Source organism: Podarcis raffonei, chromosome 1 (assembly GCF_027172205.1).
Source record: "Podarcis raffonei isolate rPodRaf1 chromosome 1, rPodRaf1.pri, whole genome shotgun sequence".
NCBI lineage: Eukaryota > Metazoa > Chordata > Lepidosauria > Squamata > Lacertidae > Podarcis > Podarcis raffonei.
Window position 1 is genome coordinate 40,497,690 of NC_070602.1, and position 19,452 is coordinate 40,517,141.

A 19,452-nucleotide genomic window follows, 5' to 3' on the forward strand; every position below is an offset into this window, starting at 1 on the left:
GCTGAAAGTAGCCAGGGGGTGGGGAGACACTGGGGGTGACTTTGAGTGTTTCTAGGTGGTTCGTGCTAGACCCTCTGAACTTCCTACAGATTGAGACTTTGCCTCTCAGCTTATTCTTAGGTCTATTTCTCAAAGGAAAAAGTTTCACAAGACAAAATGGGGCCATGGATATGGTAAGGCACTCTTAGTGTAGAACCACAGCACTGCTGTCATTTATAAGCCCTTTAAAATTGTTAACAAAAGCAGAATGTGTTACCTTTGCATCTATATCCTTGTTTAATAACTCCCCAGAGCTGAAAATTCAAGCAAAGACATATTATCACACTACAGTGGACTTAAGACAGTAGACTCATACCTTTACTCAACCTCAATTCACTACTCTAATTCTGCAAAGTCATCCAATCAAAATGACCCACCCGCATATGTGTTCTGAGGCTTTCTGCTTCTCCTTTTCAAAAATCAATGCTCTGCCCCATTAAGAACAGACTAAATCTCCAAATAGAAAATCCAAGTGCTTTTTTTTCTGGGGGGTATTCATAGGTAAGCAGTACCCGCAACTTTTTTTTAAAAAAAAGTTAAAAGTGTAGCACTTACTGTGACGACTTCATGGTACCTGCACCTTCTTTTCTTAAAAAAATATTAAAAAGCACTAGAAAATCCTATGCAAGAGATAAGTGTTGCTATCATCCACAGAGCTCCAAAACTATCAAAATCTAAACCACAATCACAATCTAGACTCCCTTGGATTCTTAATTGTCTAAGAAAATTACCAGCATGTTTTACCCACCACTTTTGCTGAATTTATAGTATTCTGTTCCATTTGGAACTGCTTAATGTGTTTTATAATTGTGATGGTTTTATTTGTTTTTATAATTGTAGATTCTATTGTTGTAACCCGCCATGGGATCTTACAGTGTCGGGAGGGTAGAAAATCTTAAAATAAAAAATAAAAATAAAAGAAAAGCTATGGTTCCTCCTCATTCTGGCAGCTAATAGCAATTATACTATTAAAAGCTAAAGGGGCAAAGTTAATTTAGCCATGCTAATAGCAAACTAGAGCTGATGCTGTAATAAAATGTTTGTGGATAACAGTTTGCTGCACGCAGCATGTAGCATTATTTACTTTTAAAAATACCCCCTAAACCCAAGCTTACAAATCCAGCGCAGTTGTCACAGAACGTAGGCTTCAGGTAAGTGGTCTCTTGGAAGTTGTGGGCGAAGCCAAGGCCTAGTTTAGAATAGATTGAGCTGGCCCTCATGAAGTAAGCTGTGATTTCATCCCTGCTAATCAGACCTTCCCTGTAAAAACATACACATACACACAAGGAAGAGGGTCATTTGAGGTTTAATATTGCTAAAATCACAAGGAGTTAACAGTGTCTCCCGCTCTGTTTCACTCCACCTACACACACTGCCAACCCTCTGGTAAATTAGAGACTAAGGTAAATGCATTAATTCATTTTCACAGCAATGAACATCTAGAAATATATTACACGCACGCACACACATACACCCCACATGATCCTGTCAAGCAGGTCATGAGTTCTGCAGCAACTCATTTAACATTCAACAAAAACAGCTTAAGGAGCAGGCTTCACAATTGATTCTGAACACGCTGCACAATTATCGAAACAAAGGAGAAGCCCAGGGAATACTTCCTAACACTGAACCTTCAAATTGCTCTTTACAATTTCTAATGCCATTTGGGACAATGAACAGTCCTGGAGGAATATGGAAATTGCACAACAGGGGACTCCTCCCCTAAACATAAAAGAAGAACGTTGTTCCAACATTAACTCTTTGAAGGTAAGCAGGTTCCTGACTTGTAACTGTTGTTCTGAAAATAATCGCACAAATGGGCGATCTCACAATTGGAGGGAAGCTCAAGCTAGTGATCTTGAGACACACACACACACACACTGCCCACTTCCAGAATGTAGCCCAGCTACCCACAATTCTTCAGTCCATTCATCTGAATGGGAAGCACGTGGCTGCAAATTAACCTATTACGGCAATTGAAAAATGGAAGAGCAAAAGCATAAATGTTGTTTGGATGTACACACCTGTCCTTGTCCATTACACAAAATGAGAAAGGAAAGCTTGCTGCAATCTTCTCAAATTCTTCCTGAGAAATGTACCCATCCAGATCATGGTCGTAATTTTTGAAAACAGACTGAACAGAACAAAAGGGGGGAAATTAAATGGAGCCAACTAAAAATCACTTCAGTTTGGCTTTTTAAAGCACTTGCTACAAGTTAATGTTATATGAACAAATACTACAATGTTCTATGGTAATTTAATTTCAAAATTAAATGCATTTTAGTACAGGTGTTATATAATGCAACAATGGCAACAGCTTGTGGGCATATATATGTACATGCAGGGAAAACCTGTGCAGTGTTTTATGAGGCAGATTCTTGACTAGCATTTAGGTATATTGGAGTAAGGTACTTCTGCAAGCTGCTCTGACTATGGTCTCTGCGCATAAGTACATATGCTGCATACATATGGCAGCTTTGTCAAGTACACACCTTACTCTAAGACTTCATTTAGCTTACACAACTTGACAAAGCACACGGTATGGCTACCTATCTGCTTTTCTCTCATTCTCCTCATTCACTCTTTGAACATCTCATAAATTCTCTTACATTTCCCCCGCTCTCGCAGTTTTCCCCCCTCCTTGGGCACAGTAAATTGCAAGTTATATATGCAGCAGTGGGAACCTATATCGAGAGAGAAATCTAGGTTCTCTCTCTAAAGCATAAGTGACAGTACTAAGATTCTTATACCGGGGCTACACATTATGGTCACCACTGAGATCAGCAGCCCCATGTTGTGTTTCCCACCTCCAGCTGTTTACATCCACAGCACTCACAGTATGAACTGAGGACACCATCAGAAAGCATGTTTCACTCTTTTTGCTCCATGCTTTTGGAAGCTGAGAGCAGAGAAACCTACTGCATGATGGTCCCACTTAATGCTGCAAGGAGAATGGGAAATCTGAAATGAGTGGGAAACTTGCAACAGGGATATTTACTCCTGTGGTGAATGTACCATGAATGTACCATGAGCCAAATCAGGCCTGCAAGATGTTAATATAAAACAAGCATGATAAACAATTCGCATACTTACATCTACCATTCTCTGAACATGTTTGCTAATGATCTTTGGGTCAGGTTTTGGGGCTACACCAGAGGCCCAGTCTGCTACTACTGGCGGTTTAGAAGGCGTCAAAGGCTAAAATAAGAATTATATACATCTACATTCAAACTTCATTTTCATGTTATTGAAAGAAAAATAAATCCATCTGTTAAGAGCAGTTATTCCTAGATGTTTTAAAATATCCTTACCTCCCCCCAAAAAATAAGCATTGCATGTATATTGAAAATGTAAGTAAACCAGTGAGACACAACTAACTTGGTGCATCCTAGTTGTATTTATTTATAATCCCACCTTTCGGAGCAGAGCTCACCCAAGACAGCTCACACAATCATAAAAGCACAATGACTGATTATATAAAAATAATTGAAACCGAAAAAGGTAGTAACAGTTCTTAAGAGGTCAATTAAAACATAACAGAGAGTAATGTAAACTATACTTGGTTATGTAACTCTCTAGAATTTTTTTTTTAAGAAAAATTGCTTCAGAAACCTCCAAAGCATAGAGGCCATGTGCACACTGAGGGGAGAGAATTCCACAGTCTATATGCTATTAACCTCACTCTGATTATATCATTCTCACAAGGATGGAAGATACCAAATTACGGTTGGCAAGTTGCACTTTCCCTACATTTGAAATATTCACATTCAGATGCTGTCACATAAACACAGAATTGTAGAGTTGGAAGGGACAACGAGGGTCATCTAGTCCAACCCTCTGTGATGCAGGAATCTTTTGCCCGATGTGGGGCTCGAAACCACAGCCCTGAGGTTAAGAGTCTCAAGTTCCATTGCTTAGCTATATCCTTGTGTGCATTGCAATACAGCAGTGTTGGAACCTGCAGTGCACCTGCAGGCGACAGGTTTGAAGGAAGGTGGCTGTCATCTGGAGCCTCCTCCAGTCCGTTAATCACTCATGGGGTGACAGCAGAGCAGAGCAGAGCCAAAAGCCCATCAGTGCCCTGAGTTTGGAAGTCCCACCCATGAAGAACTGAGATACTGGGTTGCTTCAGCAGCTACTGGACTGACTCCAAAGAGAGCAACTCAAAGGGGGATTGGAGAATAGCCAGGCCCTCTCTTCTCCTCCCCCCTCTCCCCAGATGGTTTTCTGGCCTTTTGTCAAGCCTGTAGTGGGAGCCCAGATAGGCTTGAGGTGTCCTGGGGAATGATAGTCACAATATATGCTCTTGTCACTATCCCTGGCTTTGAGAGGGCTTGGTTTGGCTCCCTTTTGACCTCCTGCCTGGCTTGTGGTGAAATATTGGTTTGAGGGTTCTACCATCCAGCTAATTTGTGGCCTTTTGGTATTTATCTCTGCTCTGGTATACTGGTTGCTAGGTTAGATTTTCAAAGCAGTAAATATTCTATTTTTTCTTGCCTCTTTAAATTTTTCTGATATAATGTGTTCCAAAATGATTTTGATGCATCTGGGCAACAAATATTGTTATTTTGCTCGTTTGAATTAAGGATCTTGTGCTTACTGAAATGTATAAATGGAATAGGTTACAGAGTGGTTTGCTATGGCATTATTCATTGAAATATTACAGAGCTGAAAAGCTATTGCTGCATGTTAAGTGGCTCCAAGTAATTCAAAGCACAATTTCTTTGCAGAAAAGCAGCATATAAACCCAAACTAATCTAGTAAAAATATCACTGTTAAGTACCAACATGCAGGTTTAATGCATAGAAACTACTGTATAACTGAATTGCTAGGATTCTTACTGCAGCCCGGTGACTTTTTGGCTCTCGTGCATATGAAAGTTCATAAATTTCATCTTCCGTGTAGTAAAGATCAAGGGACAGCTGAAAACAAACACAGAAATAGTTTACTCTCTAAGTTGCTGCAGCTTCTCTGGCAAGAGCTTGTCTTTTTAAAAGAAGTATAACTGAAGCATTTTATAATGCATACTGAAATGGTATAAGCTTATGGTGTTGTGTTGTGTTGTTGTTGTTGTTTTAAAAAAACTATTGTTTTGGTTTTGATTTTTTAAACAGAAAGTATTAGAAGTACCTTTTAAAAGAAAGAGGATCAACAATGGAATTTAAAATCCCATTTCCAACAATACAGAAGTAATTTTTATACTTCAAGTTGGCAGCTTTCACTTAAGGTGCCTTTACACTTATATTGTGAAAGATCACAGATCTGTCCTTTTTGGATGTGTCAAGTTATTTTGCTAAAATGTAATGGGAAGCAAATGTTTTGTGGACCAAAGTCCATGAGAGAACAACTTGTGATAGCAGTGGCATGTGGGGTGAAGCATCTTACAGCTTCAGTTCTTAGAGCCAATTCTAATCTTAGTGTTGCAGAACAGATACTCCCAAAAAAGGTTTCCATGAGTTTAGAGCTCCATGAGACCATGCTGATATATTCACTCCCAAACAGGTGAGCTGCAGTGTGTGGTATGTGCCCATGAGACACCTACCATTCACCCTCCACTCTCAGAAGCAGACCACTGGCATGGAAAGTTACATGGAATCTGGTAATCTAAGAAGGCAACTGTGCATAGAATCATAGAATCATAGAGTTGGAAGAGACCACAAGGGCCATCGAGTCCAACCCCCTGCCAAGCAGGAAACACCATCAGAGCACTCCTGACATATGGTTGTCAAGCCTCTGCTTAAAGACCTCCAAAGAAGGAGACTCCACCACACTCCTTGGCAGCAAATTCCACTGTCGAACAGCTCTTACTGTCAGGAAGTTCTTCCTAATGTTTAGGTGGAATCTTCTTTCTTGTAGTTTGGAACCATTGCTCCGTGTCCGCTTCTCTGGAGCAGCAGAAAACAACCTTTCTCCCTCCTCTATGTGACATCTTTTTATATATTTGAACATGGCTATCATATCACCCCTTAACCTCCTCTTCTCCAGGCTAAACATGCCCAGCTCCCTTAGCCGTTCCTCATAAGGCATCGTTTCCAGGCCTTTGACCATTTTGGTTGCCCTCCTCTGGACACGTTCCAGTTTGTCAGTGTCCTTCTTGAACTGTGGTGCCCAGAACTGGACACAGTACTCCAGGTGAGGTCTGACCAGAGCAGAATACAGTGGCACTATTACTTCCCTTGATCTAGATGTTATACTCCTATTGATGCAGCGCAGAATTGCATTGGCTTTTTTAGCTGCCGCGTCACACTGTTGGCTCATGTCAAGTTTGTGGTCAACCAAGACTCCTAGATCCTTTTCACATGTACTGCTCTCAAGCCAGGTGTCACCCATCTTGTATTTGTGCCTCTCATTTTTTTTGCCCAAGTGCAATACTTTACATTTCTCCCTGTTAAAATTCATCTTGTTTGTTTTGGCCCAGTTCTCTAATCTGTCAAGGTCGTTTTGAAGTGTGATCCTGTCCTCTGGGGTGTTAGCCACCCCTCCCAGTTTGGTGTCATCTGCAAATTTGATCAGGATGCCCTTGAGTCCATCATCCAAGTCGTTGATAAAGATGTTGAATAAGACCGGGCCCATGACAGAACCCTGTGGCACCCCACTAGTCACTCTTCTCCAGGATGAAGAGGAAACGTTGATGAGCACCCTTTGGGTTCGGTCAGTCAGCCAGTTACAAATCCACTGAGTGGTAGCATAGTCAAGACCGCATTTTACCAGCTTCTTTACAAGAATATCATGGGGCACCTTGTCAAATGCCTTGCTGAAATCAAGGTAGGCTACATCCACTGCGTTCCCTTCATCTACCAGGCTTGTAATTCTGTCAAAAAACGAGATCAGGTTAGTCTGACATGACTTATTTTTCAGAAATCCATGCTGACTATTGGTGATCACAGCATTCCTTTCTAGGTGCTCACAGACTGTTTGCTTAATGATCTGCTCCAGAATCTTCCCTGGTATTCATGTCAGACTGACTGGGCGGTAATTATTTGGGTCCTCTCTTTTCCCCTTTTTGAAAATAGGGACAACATTTGCCCTCCTCCAGTCTGCCGGGACTTTGCCTGTTCTCCAGGAATTCTCAAAGATGACTGCCAGTGGTTCTGAGATCACATCTGCCAGTTCTTTTAATACTCTTGAATGCAGTTCATCTGGCCCTGGAGACTTGAATACATCTAAACTAGCCAAGTATTCTTGTACTATCTCCTTAGTTATTCTGGGCTGTGTTTCCTCTGCTGAATCATTTGCTCCAAATTCTTCAGGTCGGGCATTGTTTTCTTTATCGGAGAAGACTGAGGCAAAGAAGGCATTGAGGAGTTCAGCCTTTTCTGTGTCCCCTGTTTGCATTTCACCATCTTCTCCTCTGAGTGACCCCACTGTTTTTTTGTTCTTCCTTTTGCTACGAACATACCCATAAAAGCCTTTTTTGTTGCTTTTAACCTCTCTAGCAAGCCTGAGTTCATTCTGCGCTTTAGCTTTTCTGACTTTGTGTCTACACATGCTGGCTATTTGTTTGAATTCCTCTTTGGTGGTTTCCCCCCTTTTCCATTTTTTGTACACATCTTTTTTTAATCTTAACTCAGTTAAAAGTTCTTTAGATAGCCACCCTGGCTTCTTTAGGCACCTTCCATGTTTCCGTCTCATTGGTATTGCCTGAAGTTGTGCTTTTACTATCTCCCTCTTAACAAACTCCAAGCCATCATGAATTCCCTTTTGTTTAGTATTACTGTCCATGGGATCTCACCCAGCACTTCCCTAAGTTTTATGAAGTCAGCTTTCTTAAAGTCAAGAAATTGGGTCCTAGTATGCTTGGCTGCTCCTTTCCGCTGTATAGTAAACTTCAGAAGAGCATGATCACTCGCGCCTAATGATCCTTCCACTTCTACCCCACTAACCAGGTCATCAACATTGGTTAGGACCAGATCTAAAATGGCTGTTCCTCTTGTTGCTTCTCCCACTTTCTGGACAATGAAGTTGTCTGCAAGGCCAGTGAGGAATCTGTTTGACCTTATGCTCTTGGCTGAGTTTGACATCCAACAAATATCCGGGTAATTGAAGTCCCCCATTACTACTATCTCCCTTCCTTTTGCATGCTTGGCCATCTGTTCCAGGAAGGCATCATCTATGTCCTCCGTTTGGCTTGGGGATCTATAGTAAACTCCCACAATGAGGTCACTGTTATTCTTCTCTCCCTTAATTTTGACCCAAATGCTCTCACTTTGGCTTTGAGGTTCTAAATCTTGGATCTCTTCACAGGTATACACATCCCTGACATATAACGCCACTCCTCCTCCTTTCTTGTCTGGTCCGTTTCTCTGAAGTCCATCTTCAAGAAACTGCAGTCCGTGATCTAAGAATCCAAACCGTTCCTGTTTACACCATTTGCGAAGCCAGCTGTTCACTTCCACTATTTTTCCCTCTCTCTCTGGGCCACGTCGTTCAACTGGGAGGACAGATGAGATGATAATTTGTGCATTTAATTGCTTCAATTTCCTGCCCAGAGCCTCGTAGACTCTTTTGATCTTCTGGAGGCTATTGCTTGCAGTGTCATTGGTTCCCACATGAACCAAGAGGAAGGGGTATTTGTCAGTGGGTTTTATGATTCCTTGCAGTCGTTCAGTTACATCTTGGATCTTAGCCCCGGGGAGACAGCACACTTCCCGAGACATCTTGTCAGGCCCACAGATCACTGCTTCTGTTCCCCTCAGTAGGAAATCCCCTATCACCACTACACACCTCCTCTTAGGTTTGGTCGGGGTTCTTCCATGAGCTGTCCGTTCCAAGGTCGCCTGCACATTCCCTGAGGACTGACTTTGCTGCTCGTCTTCATATACCTGATCGACTGTAATGAGGGAGAGATCCTCAAATGGAGTCTGCTCTTCGTCTTCCATGCTAGGGGAGACGTATTGTATTTCTAAACAATCAGAGCGAACCCTGGGCCTCCTACTTCTTTGAGTCACGTTTCTCCATATATCTAGCTCCTGTGTTGCTGCATCTATTCTAGAACTTCTTTCAGCTGTAGGACACCCTAGATATGTGATGTGGTTTCGCATCGCAACTGAACCATGACAGTACAGTATCTGAAAGGGCCATAATGAAGCACCATAAATTAGCAGCATTATGTTAGTGAATGATCTCATGGAAGTGGACTCACCAGCCCTCAGAAAAGCAAGTAGGCACACACTTAGTGGTTTTCCAAAAATCACAAGGCCTATCTCCCTATTGATATGTCATTGTACTGCTGAGCAAAAACCTACAATGCACTGTGTGTCAGGAAACTTTCGGGTATCACACGACAGGACAGGGTCTCAAAGATGTGCTCTCCCAAGCCAACATTCTCAGCATGTTCACACTCCTGTCTCAGTGATGTCTACGCAAGCTTTGTCATGTCCACAGAAGGGAAGGTGGCATAATCTCCAAGGAGCTGTCTTCAGGCACCAGACCAACTGGGCATTACAAAGATGTCTGCATCTGTGACACGAAGGCTAGCAACATTAACCTTGCCGTGTAAGCCCCTTGCAGATGACCGCAGTGGCTGGAGACAGACAGTCAGGTCATGTATCCAGAGGAGAAATGACCACTGGGAGAATGGCACAGGGAGAAGAAATACCATGGTGCATCTGCAGCATTTTGTTGCACCCAGCTGCAGCAAAACATGTCTCCCGTATCAGTCTCTACAGCCACCGCAGACACTGTAACCTTCCAACAGTATGACTTCACTCCCAAGAGCACATTCTGCCATTGTATCCCGAGACAGACAGATGCCAACAACATCATACTGGTCTACAACAACAACAACATCATGAGCAAAGACCTATAGGGAAGAAATACCCTGCCTACCTTAAAATTGTTTGGCCTGGTTTAACAGTCTAAGCTTTCTGACATTTAAATAATTCCACAGGATGGGGGAAAGTAAAAGACATTTAAAATACGATCTGTAAAGACGGAGACTTACTGTGAGGAGATGAACAAGATCCTTGTTAGCTTCCAGGGGAGGGCCTATCTCTTGCAGCTGTATCAGTTCATTGACATGATTATACAAAGAATACAATTTATGTATATTAACTTTTTTGTCTTCCAAGTAATCTGGCATGGCCTCATAAAGGGAGATCAAGTCTTTTAGATGTACTCCAAGGATAGGGATCTTAAAGTTACTGCACTCGCTGTAAGCACGTCGATAATTATCATAGTTCCTACAAGATGATAGCAGTTCTGTCATTTCATTAAACACCTAAAGAAAAACAAAGAAAAGCACTAATTCACTACGCTCACCATTAGGGCCACTTTAGAACCACATCACCAGCAGATGAATTTCACATACTTGCTGTTAAATTCAATGTAAATATACTGGCTGAATTTCAAGCCATGGCTTAGGACTCATGATTCCCCCCTCCCCTTCCCTTATCTAGTGTGGATGACAGTGGATGACATTAGAATCTTATACATCCTTTTAGATTAATTGCAGTTTAGCATAGCATCCTAATCCTAACTGTAAAGGTAAAGGGACCCCTGACCATTAGGTCCAGCCGTAACCGACTCTCGGGCTGCGGCGCTCATCTCGCTTTATTGGCCGAGGGTGCCGGCGTACAGCTTCCGGGTCATGTGGCCAGCATGACTAAGCCGCTTCTGGCAAACCAGAGCAGCGCACGGAAATGCCGTTTACCTTCCCGCTGAAGCGGTACCTATTTATCTACTTGCACTTTGATGTGCTTTCGAACTGCTAGGTTGGCAGGAGCAGGGACCAAGCAACGGGAGCTCACCCTGTCGCAGGGATTAGAACCGCCGACCTTCTGATCGGCAAGTCCTAGGCTCTGTGGTTTAACCCACAGCACCACCTGGGTCCCTCAATCCTAAACTGTGGTTAATCTTAAATACCGTGAGTTGAACTGAAACTTGCTTGTTTCAACTCGCCACTGTCCATGTTCAGAAACACAGTAAACTATGCTTAATCTAAAAACAGAAGTGAAGGATTCCAAACTCCTCCTTGCAATCCCACTGGAGGAGAAGGGAGGGGAGCTCACAAGTCTGAGGGTTGCTGAAATTTTTTCTCATGATCCTCAACTATGGTTTAGTGTTACATCTGAATAAGGCCACCAACATGAGTGTTGTGCAGTCTTACAGCACATGATAGACAACTTCTCTTTTTATAAATCAGGCTTTAGTTACAGTGGCAAAAACTCAACAAACTCTATTAATTGAGCAATATTTCCATTTTGGTGGCATAAATAATAAATGAGTATATTTATTGTGAGAGGGACCCATAATTGTGAGAGGAATATAGTCTGTTTTCAAATCTGATTTCATTATTGTGAATCACTTTTACAATTCTTATGGCTGAAAAGCAGTATACAAATATTGCAAAATAAAGACACGGAACAGAGGGAAGAGTTCAACAAACCTTATGAATATCATGAGGAACGTGAGAACTTGTTTCTTTAAGTCTAGAGATGGAACTGTGGCAAAGGCCACCTATCACAGCCATTAATGTATTAAAATTCTGCAACTGATGAAGTTTCTGTGTAAAAAAAATTGGAACAGTCAGTATTCAGTTTTTGATTTTGATACTTCTCAACTGACATGATAGAACAGAGAGAGACCTGACCTCAGTGAGATTTAACTCCATTTAACACAATTTAATTCAATGTCAGTATCCACAATCTGGCCCACATTTATATATTTCGCCCTTCCCAAATTATTCTAAATAGGTGCAGGGGGGGAAATTACTTCAAAAAACTCAAAACAATTTACAGCTGACCTGGGCCACATGAATGAATTTGATGAATACTTCAGCTCGAAGCTGCGGTGTCGGCCTATTGAGTACCATTAGCTGCACCCACTGGGAGATACCGTTACAAAGAGCAATTGAGCGCTCCATGGTTGGATTGTCCTTCACACAGCCATTCATTATGTAGTTCTGATAATCTGGAAGCTTAAACAAAAAGAAGGTTGGTGGAGCAAAATTAACATTAATTCTGCTTCCATTACTGTATTCCTTACACCCCCGTTTTTGCTGTGAGACAGACCTCTAAAGCAGGCATGTCCAAAGTCCGTTGTGGGGGCCTAATTCAGCCCGCCGGTCCATTTAATCCAGCCCCTGTTGCCCTCTTTGAAAAAAGTTTGGACACCCCTGCTCTAAAGTCTTTAAAGGCTATGTGATGGCTAATGTGTAGGCGTCTGCTTACTTTTGAGCATCTCTATCCCCAAACTGGACATTTTTAATAGCTGCTTAGAAATTCTCCATATGAGCAAAGTTATCCACATGGCAAGCTGCTCCATACATTATTTCTAAGCAGTACATGGAGCAAACTGTATGCCGGGGTGGGCAACCTTTTTTCAGTCACATTCCCTCACAGGTAAATCTGTCAGGAGCTGTGGGTGGAGTCAGAACCACTGACAGACAGAACCTGACAAAAAGGTGTTATGGATTCACTAACCCGAAATAAAGACCATCCTACTTAATTTTTCACCGATCCTATATTAATATGCTCGCATATAACCATCACTGGGTTTAGATTACAGTCAAATATGTACACAAAGGATGAGAGTTGTTCCCATTATTATTTAATTTGTTTAATTGATTAATTAATTTTAATTAATTAAAACCACACCAAGATATTGTTCTGGAAAACAAGTGAAAGTAATTCCTTACTGTAGAAGCTTATCAATTTGTTCTCAGACTACTAAAGGGAAAACTTCTATTATACAACCAGGAAAAACATTATCCCTACGCTTCTTGTAACCAATAATCATTAACAGTTTAATGGCAAAATGTTAAGCATTATGTAAGTGTGTGTGTGTCTGTGTGTCAGGGATACACAGAGACGTGACTCCAGCTTTCAAGGCTGTTAGATTTTAACTTAGCACATGAGAGGAGTCATGAACCTAGAGCTTAAAATAAAAAGTACTGACACATGACTAAGTGAGAGCTTTTACAGTTTATTCCCCTAACTGCTAAACTTACATCTGAGAATCTGAGCAATGTTATTCAGGAGACAGGAGGAGTATGTTAGGGGTTTTTTTTGAGGGGGGACACATTCCACAGCTTTGGAGCAATATGGTTATGCATTTTCAAGCAAAAGGGTGAAGAGAATAAAGAACTGATATTTATAAACAACCTGTTCCTGATGCCAAACAAATCATGCACAATTTTAGCCCAACAGAATAGGACTGCCAGGTTTAATGGGTTGCATACAGTGGTGGCTTTACACTAGTGAAAAGCACTTCCGCAAGTCGAGATTCACTGCAGCTGTTCCTACACCTGATGAAAAACTGAACCTGAAGATTGGGGGGACATTACATAACAGAATGAAATATGGTGCAAAGGATTATAGTAGGTAAGCAGCTTGGCAAAAACTGAATAACTTGCCTTGTATGAACATAAACAACATCTGCTAGTCAAATGCCACCATTGGATGCAATCCATTATGACCCATTAACAGTATTTAAGATATTTGCCTTTTGTACCTTTCTATCCACTGGGAAGGAAATGTCCCCAAAGCCTACTAGACTAGACTATTTTAAAACCAAACCATCTAAACCAGGAGCGGGGGGACTTTATCAGCTTATGGGCCTCCCAAACAGCTACATGCCAGAGGCAAAAATGGATGGGGAATGGATGTGACGCTTATTTTTGCATTCCAGCCATACTAATGCCAGAGGTTTGCACATCCAAGCAAGTGAGAAGAATTATCAGCATTCAAGGCTGCATTTCAGTACTCAAGGAGGGCAAAGAGCACAACCAGTGACTGACAGGACCTGGGGAGAGTCCTGGGGGATTTGTATTTGACCAGAAGGCTGAAGGTTTCCTACCCCTGAACTACACATACTCTCTGTTAAAAAATAACCATTTGAGTTATCAACTTATGAAAATCCATCTGCTCACTGATATCCGTCGGAAGGATTTGAATTCAAGGTAAGTGAGGTGGTCTGACAACTCCTCTGGTTCCAAGTGATCAAAGAGTAGTGACACTTTCCGTTTCTTACTGCTGTTAGATTTTATCCGCTGCGTGATCTTTCTGGACCACTCTCGGGCATTTCTATAAAAAGAAAGAGAAAGGAAAACCAAAAGGGGTAATTTATCGCCTGCAGCAGAATTTACTAGCATATTCCTTTCCAAACAAAATTCAGACACATTCATTCAATTTATATCCCTCTCAAAGGAGAACATGGCAAAAAACACACAATAATAATCATACTGAAAATAATAGTTAAAAAAAACATAATAATCATGATAATAATTTTATTATTTATGCCTCATCCATCTGACTGGGTTGTCCCAGCCACTCTGACTGGCTTCCAACAGATATAAAAACATAACAAAACATCAAACATTAAAAACTTCCCTACACGAGGCTGCCCTCAGATGTCTAAAAACTGTTATAAAAACAATTTAAAACTTTCTCTCAGCCAGCGATTTCAGGGTTTCCAGGAACAGTGTACTTCAACCATCAAATTGAGTAAATAGAAATGTTCTTAAATTCCTCCTGAAAGCTAATAATGAGGGAGACAGAGCCACCTCATGAACGAGGGCACTCAATAAACAGGGTGAAACCACTGAAAAGGCCATGATGGGTCAATGCCAACCAGACAGTCCCTGGTGGTGGCAGCACCAACCAGTGGCGTAGCGTGGGTTGTCAGCACCCGGGGCAAGGCAATAAATTTGCGCCCCCTAACCCGTGGATTTTAGTAGGGGCAGAGAGCAGCGAGTGCGAGCGCGTCCCCCCAGATGTTGCGCCCGGTGCGGCCGGCCCCCCCTGCACCCCCCACGCTACGCCACTGGCACCAACAAGCCCTCACCTGTCAATCATAAGGTCTGAGGTAGATGAGGTTCTTTTAGGTACTTGGGTCCTATGCCATTTAGGGCTTTATATGCTAGTACTAACACCATGAATTGGGCCTAGCCGTGTTTTCAGGACCAGTGATACATGGTTTTTTTAGAACTGGCTGCCCACAGTTGCATTCTGCTCCAATTATAACTAAAAGAACAAACTGCAATTTGTGTCCTCAGTGAAGACATTAATTCAAATGGATACAAGTACGCAACAAATCTATTATAATTTCCACAGCCAAGAGATTAACTAATTTCAATATCCTTCTGCTTAATCAGGTGTCACTGCTTAACCGAATTAGCAGAAATATCACATGCAAGATGTCTTTCTTTCAAGGAGAGAACTGCAGGAAGTGAACTTCAGATAAGAGCATTTCTCTCCAGTATTTATAGTAAACCAGATAAAATACCCAGCAGTAAATCAAGCAAAGACACAACAAGGACAGGAGCCAGACAGATATGTGACTATTGCTTAAAGTTATCTTTCTATGAGGCGAATTCTTCTGCAAAGAAAAGATACTGCTTGGGGGAGGGGAGGCCATTTTTTAGCAGAATCCACCTCCCCCAAGAAATGTGGGGCATGCAGAAAAAAGCCCCATTTGTGCTAGCTAAACAGCACAACTGTTTAGTTGAATCTGGACCTAAACATTTTTCTAAAGGCCCAACTTGTATGTGTAATCTACAGTGTGGTCATGTTTGAATCACAACTGCAACGGGACACCATTTGTGTGAAATGAGTCCCTGTCTATGGCAATTTATACCCGGTCATTATTATTTTTTTGAAATAATTTTTATTAGTTTACAACAAAAACAAAAACACATACTAATTTCACATCCAATTTTTCACAAATTATTTCTTTTCTGGATTTCCTTCAGCTTTTCCGTAAATCATCCATGGTCATTATTTAAGTTACGCATTCCTTAGGTTTATATTGTCATTATTTATATCTTTCTTTTCTATTCCCTTTAAACAATACTTCTCAATTTTTCACAGTGCTTCTTTAAATTCCTCTAGCGTTATCTGTCCCTCACTTATACTTTCCAGATATTCCACAAACTTCCCCCAGTCCTCGATGAACTTTTGGTCTCTTAAATATCTAATCTTCCCAGTCAATTTATCCAACTCAGCATAGTCTAACAGCTTCATTCTCCATTCTTCCACCATTCTTCCAACAACAGGTATTTCCTGTTGTTTCCATTTCTGGGCCAGTAACACTCTTGCCGCTATCACTGCATATTGGAAAAATTTACAATCCTTTCTCTTTATCTCATTTCCTAATATTCCTAACAGAAAGACCTCTGGTTTCTTTATAAATGTATATTTTAGAATCTTCTTCAATTCATTATATATCCTTTCCCAGAAGCCTTTCACTTTCTTACATTCCCACCACATATGGTAAAAAGAGCCTTCTTTATCTTTACATTTCCAACACTTGTTACACGTCTTATACATTTTCACTAATTTTACCGGTGTTATATACCATCTATAAAACATTTTCATAATGTTTTCTTTTAACGTCATACATGCTGTAAATTTTAAATTTCCTTTCCATAGTTTTTCCCAATCCTCAAATTGTATGTTATAGCCAAAGTCTCTGGCCCAATGTATCATAACCGACTTGACTTCCTCATCCTTCAAATTCCATTCTAGCAACAACTTATAAATTTTGGATAAAATTTTAAAATCATTATCTATTATTTCAATCTGAAATTTAGAATCCTTGTCAGCATAACCACATTCTTTAATATCTTTCCTAAACATTTCATTTATTTGAAAATAATGCAACCAATCATATACATGTTTATACCCGGTCATTATTACTGTTGAAGTTTATTCCTAAGCTGCCTTTTGGCCAAGGTGCACACACAAATACAAAACCCAAGTAAAAACTGCAACTTACAAAAATGTAAAACAATAAATTTTATTTAAAAAAAGAAGAAGACTAGATGCCAAGTCCTTCCTGTTCATACTAAAAGGTCTCACAAAAACGCCAGAGAGAACGTTAGAGATTCTCCTTCCTTGGATGTTTTTAAGCAGAGTTTGTATAGCCATCTGCCATGGGTGCTTTAGCTGAGATCCCCGCATTGCAGGGGGTTGGACTAGATGACCCTCGGGCCTCTTTCCTATTCTACAATTCTATGATTCTATATATTCGTGATTCAGGCAGTAACCATGCCACATACTGTACATGGAAACTGTTCCTGAGGAGTTAAACAGAAGAAGGAAACATTCCTATTTATAACTGGATAGTACACATTATTTTTCCTGGAAGTTTAGCAACAATAGCTTTCTTGTGTATGTGCGTGTATTTCTCCCAATATATTAAGACCTTGACACTCACATTTGAGATGTGTCAATTAGGCGACAGTGCAACTCCTCACCATTAACTCTCACCAATTCTTGAAATTCCTCCATGGCGTTTGTAAGATTGGAATCTGTTTTGAACATGACCCAGAATTCTCTTATCCAATACCTGTTAACAACAACAATAAAATTATTGTGTTTTTATAACTTTGTACGCCATTAGTAGACACAAACCCAATAAACCATTAGCTTTATCCACTTTATCACCTAACCAACCATCTTCCGCTTTCTGCTATATTTAAAATATATTTAATACATTTAGCAAATTTGATCTTCAGTCTCCTTCTTGACTTCTGGCTTACATTTGGCTTGCTGGAGGCTGTACTCCTCACAATCATCCCCTCCTCTTTATTCGTTGGATAAGATTTCTATTTGATTCTAAGAAATTATGTCACTTTTGAGAAATACACCTTTTTGAAATTAAATATATGACTGTGCAGGATTTCCTGGGCAATTTTCCACCTACATATAATGTTGAATTTGAAAGTGCTGTGGCTACTGTTTCTGCCTGGCTTTGTTGGTTTTTCAACTTGATTTTCTAAGGCACAATGATTTACTGTACCTAGGCCATTTAATTTCTACTATCATGACCCACATTCACATATACTTTGTGAATCTAAGGGTTGAAGCTTCCCATTGATGTTTTATATTTTGGCGGCCATTCCCATTACTTCTTGTGCCTCATTATCAATATCCAATGTGTGGTACAGTGCCGGAGAATGGATTGCACAGTCTTCATAGAACTCATAATCTTAAAACTTAAGGGGGGGTGTTAAGTTGTGGGTGAACATATCAGATGACACAGCGATCCTTCAAACAGCTCTTGTTTATTCACAGGCCAGAACAGAACTGAACTGAAGGGTTCAGCCAGCCTGCTTATATAGAGCTCCACTACAACGCAACAGTAACCACTTTTTGTAACTATCCAATCACTGAACGTCACTTTCAATCCCTTATTTGCATATGTGGACCTGAGTGAAAACTATCTACAGTATCCCCCTGCTGGCCCAGGGTGAGAACTTCGGTACATAACAGGGGGGACAACAATCTAGTTTGGGAGCTTTGGGGAGGTAGCTTTAACCCTTTGTCTTCACTATTTTCCCGACCTAGAACAGCCCCCACTCCCCAAAATTGCTTAGTTTGCTAATAATATCACATCTCTTTGGGCCCTTAGAATGGGGGTTGTTAATTTTCACCCACCCTTCCTAACACAGCAATCCCCACCCCCACAATGTTATTCCCAAATGTTCCTCAGCCCTCAGGATTTTAGTTCAGTGTAGGAGACTGGCAAAGCTATATTGCAAGAGTGAAAATCTGTCCATGGATATTAGGGTGTAAAAACATTTTACAAATTCTAAGTTCGTAAATGCTGCATCTTTGGTGACATCTTGTCATCAAAGATGTCACCACCAGCACATAAATATTTATTTTCTCTTCCCAGACCATATTTAGGACCAAAATAAGCCAAGATTCACCTGGGGCCTTAAGGCTGCAGTTTGCTTGAGTAGATGAATAATCATGCTTTGATCTTTCATAACCGATAAACAACTGCACAATAAATGTCTGCTTTTATTGCCCTAAAAATATTCATGATGACCTAACAAATACTTCCCTTCTTTAAAAAAAACACTTGATCAATACCAAAAAAGAAAAAAAATCATCACAAGTTTCATTTAATAGACCATCTGTTTAAAAAAAAGATGTTCTTACCTTACAAGGTAACATATTTTATAACAAAGCACAGAAGAATTATTTTCCAGAGCATCCAGATATGTAATAAATTGCTAAGGAAAATATGACAAAAGCCTATAGAAAAGAAGGAAGTTCATAAAACCCATCTGAAAATACTAATATTACAGCTAAATTGTTAACAGTTTTTTTTAAAAAAAGAGCAGAGCAGCCAATACTTTAGCAAAAGAATAAAAGATACTAATGGCCTCATCCACATATCACTGTAAACCAAACCTTTGTTTACAGTTTATGGTTTGTTTCGAGAGAGCCTGGCTGTGATGTAATGCTAAGTCAGATAATAATTTAATTTGTGGCAATGCAGCGGCGACAGGGGAGGAGCAAAGCACCCGTGATTTCATCAGTATGCTGTACATTCATAGTTAAAGCACAGTTTCGTGTAACTATGGTTTAAAGTTACGCATAAACCAGGTCAATATGTAGATAAAATCAGCTAGTACCTCTACATATCCTTCAGTTAAAATGGTCTATATTTGCAAAATTT

The 19,452-nt window shown here is 40.6% G+C and overlaps 1 protein-coding gene across 2 annotated transcripts in view; it reads right to left on the minus strand.

The window, feature by feature from the left end:
- Positions 1-19,452, minus strand: part of RASGRP1 (RAS guanyl releasing protein 1) — a 44,573-nt gene that overhangs the window by 3,686 nt on the left and 21,435 nt on the right. The window contains exons 4-14 of one of the 2 annotated variants that reach the window (XM_053381807.1): positions 18,930-18,987; positions 17,197-17,328; positions 13,910-14,063; positions 11,783-11,956; positions 11,426-11,542; positions 9,983-10,258; positions 4,881-4,961; positions 3,133-3,237; positions 2,064-2,173; positions 1,155-1,299; positions 257-293 (exon numbers count right to left, since the gene is read on the minus strand). In XM_053381807.1, the coding sequence (XP_053237782.1) occupies positions 257-293; positions 1,155-1,299; positions 2,064-2,173; positions 3,133-3,237; positions 4,881-4,961; positions 9,983-10,258; positions 11,426-11,542; positions 11,783-11,956; positions 13,910-14,063; positions 17,197-17,328; positions 18,930-18,987 (1,389 nt within the window). The remainder of the gene's footprint in view (positions 1-256; positions 294-1,154; positions 1,300-2,063; positions 2,174-3,132; positions 3,238-4,880; positions 4,962-9,982; positions 10,259-11,425; positions 11,543-11,782; positions 11,957-13,909; positions 14,064-17,196; positions 17,329-18,929; positions 18,988-19,452) is intronic. The other variant, XM_053381815.1, reaches the window with a different exon arrangement.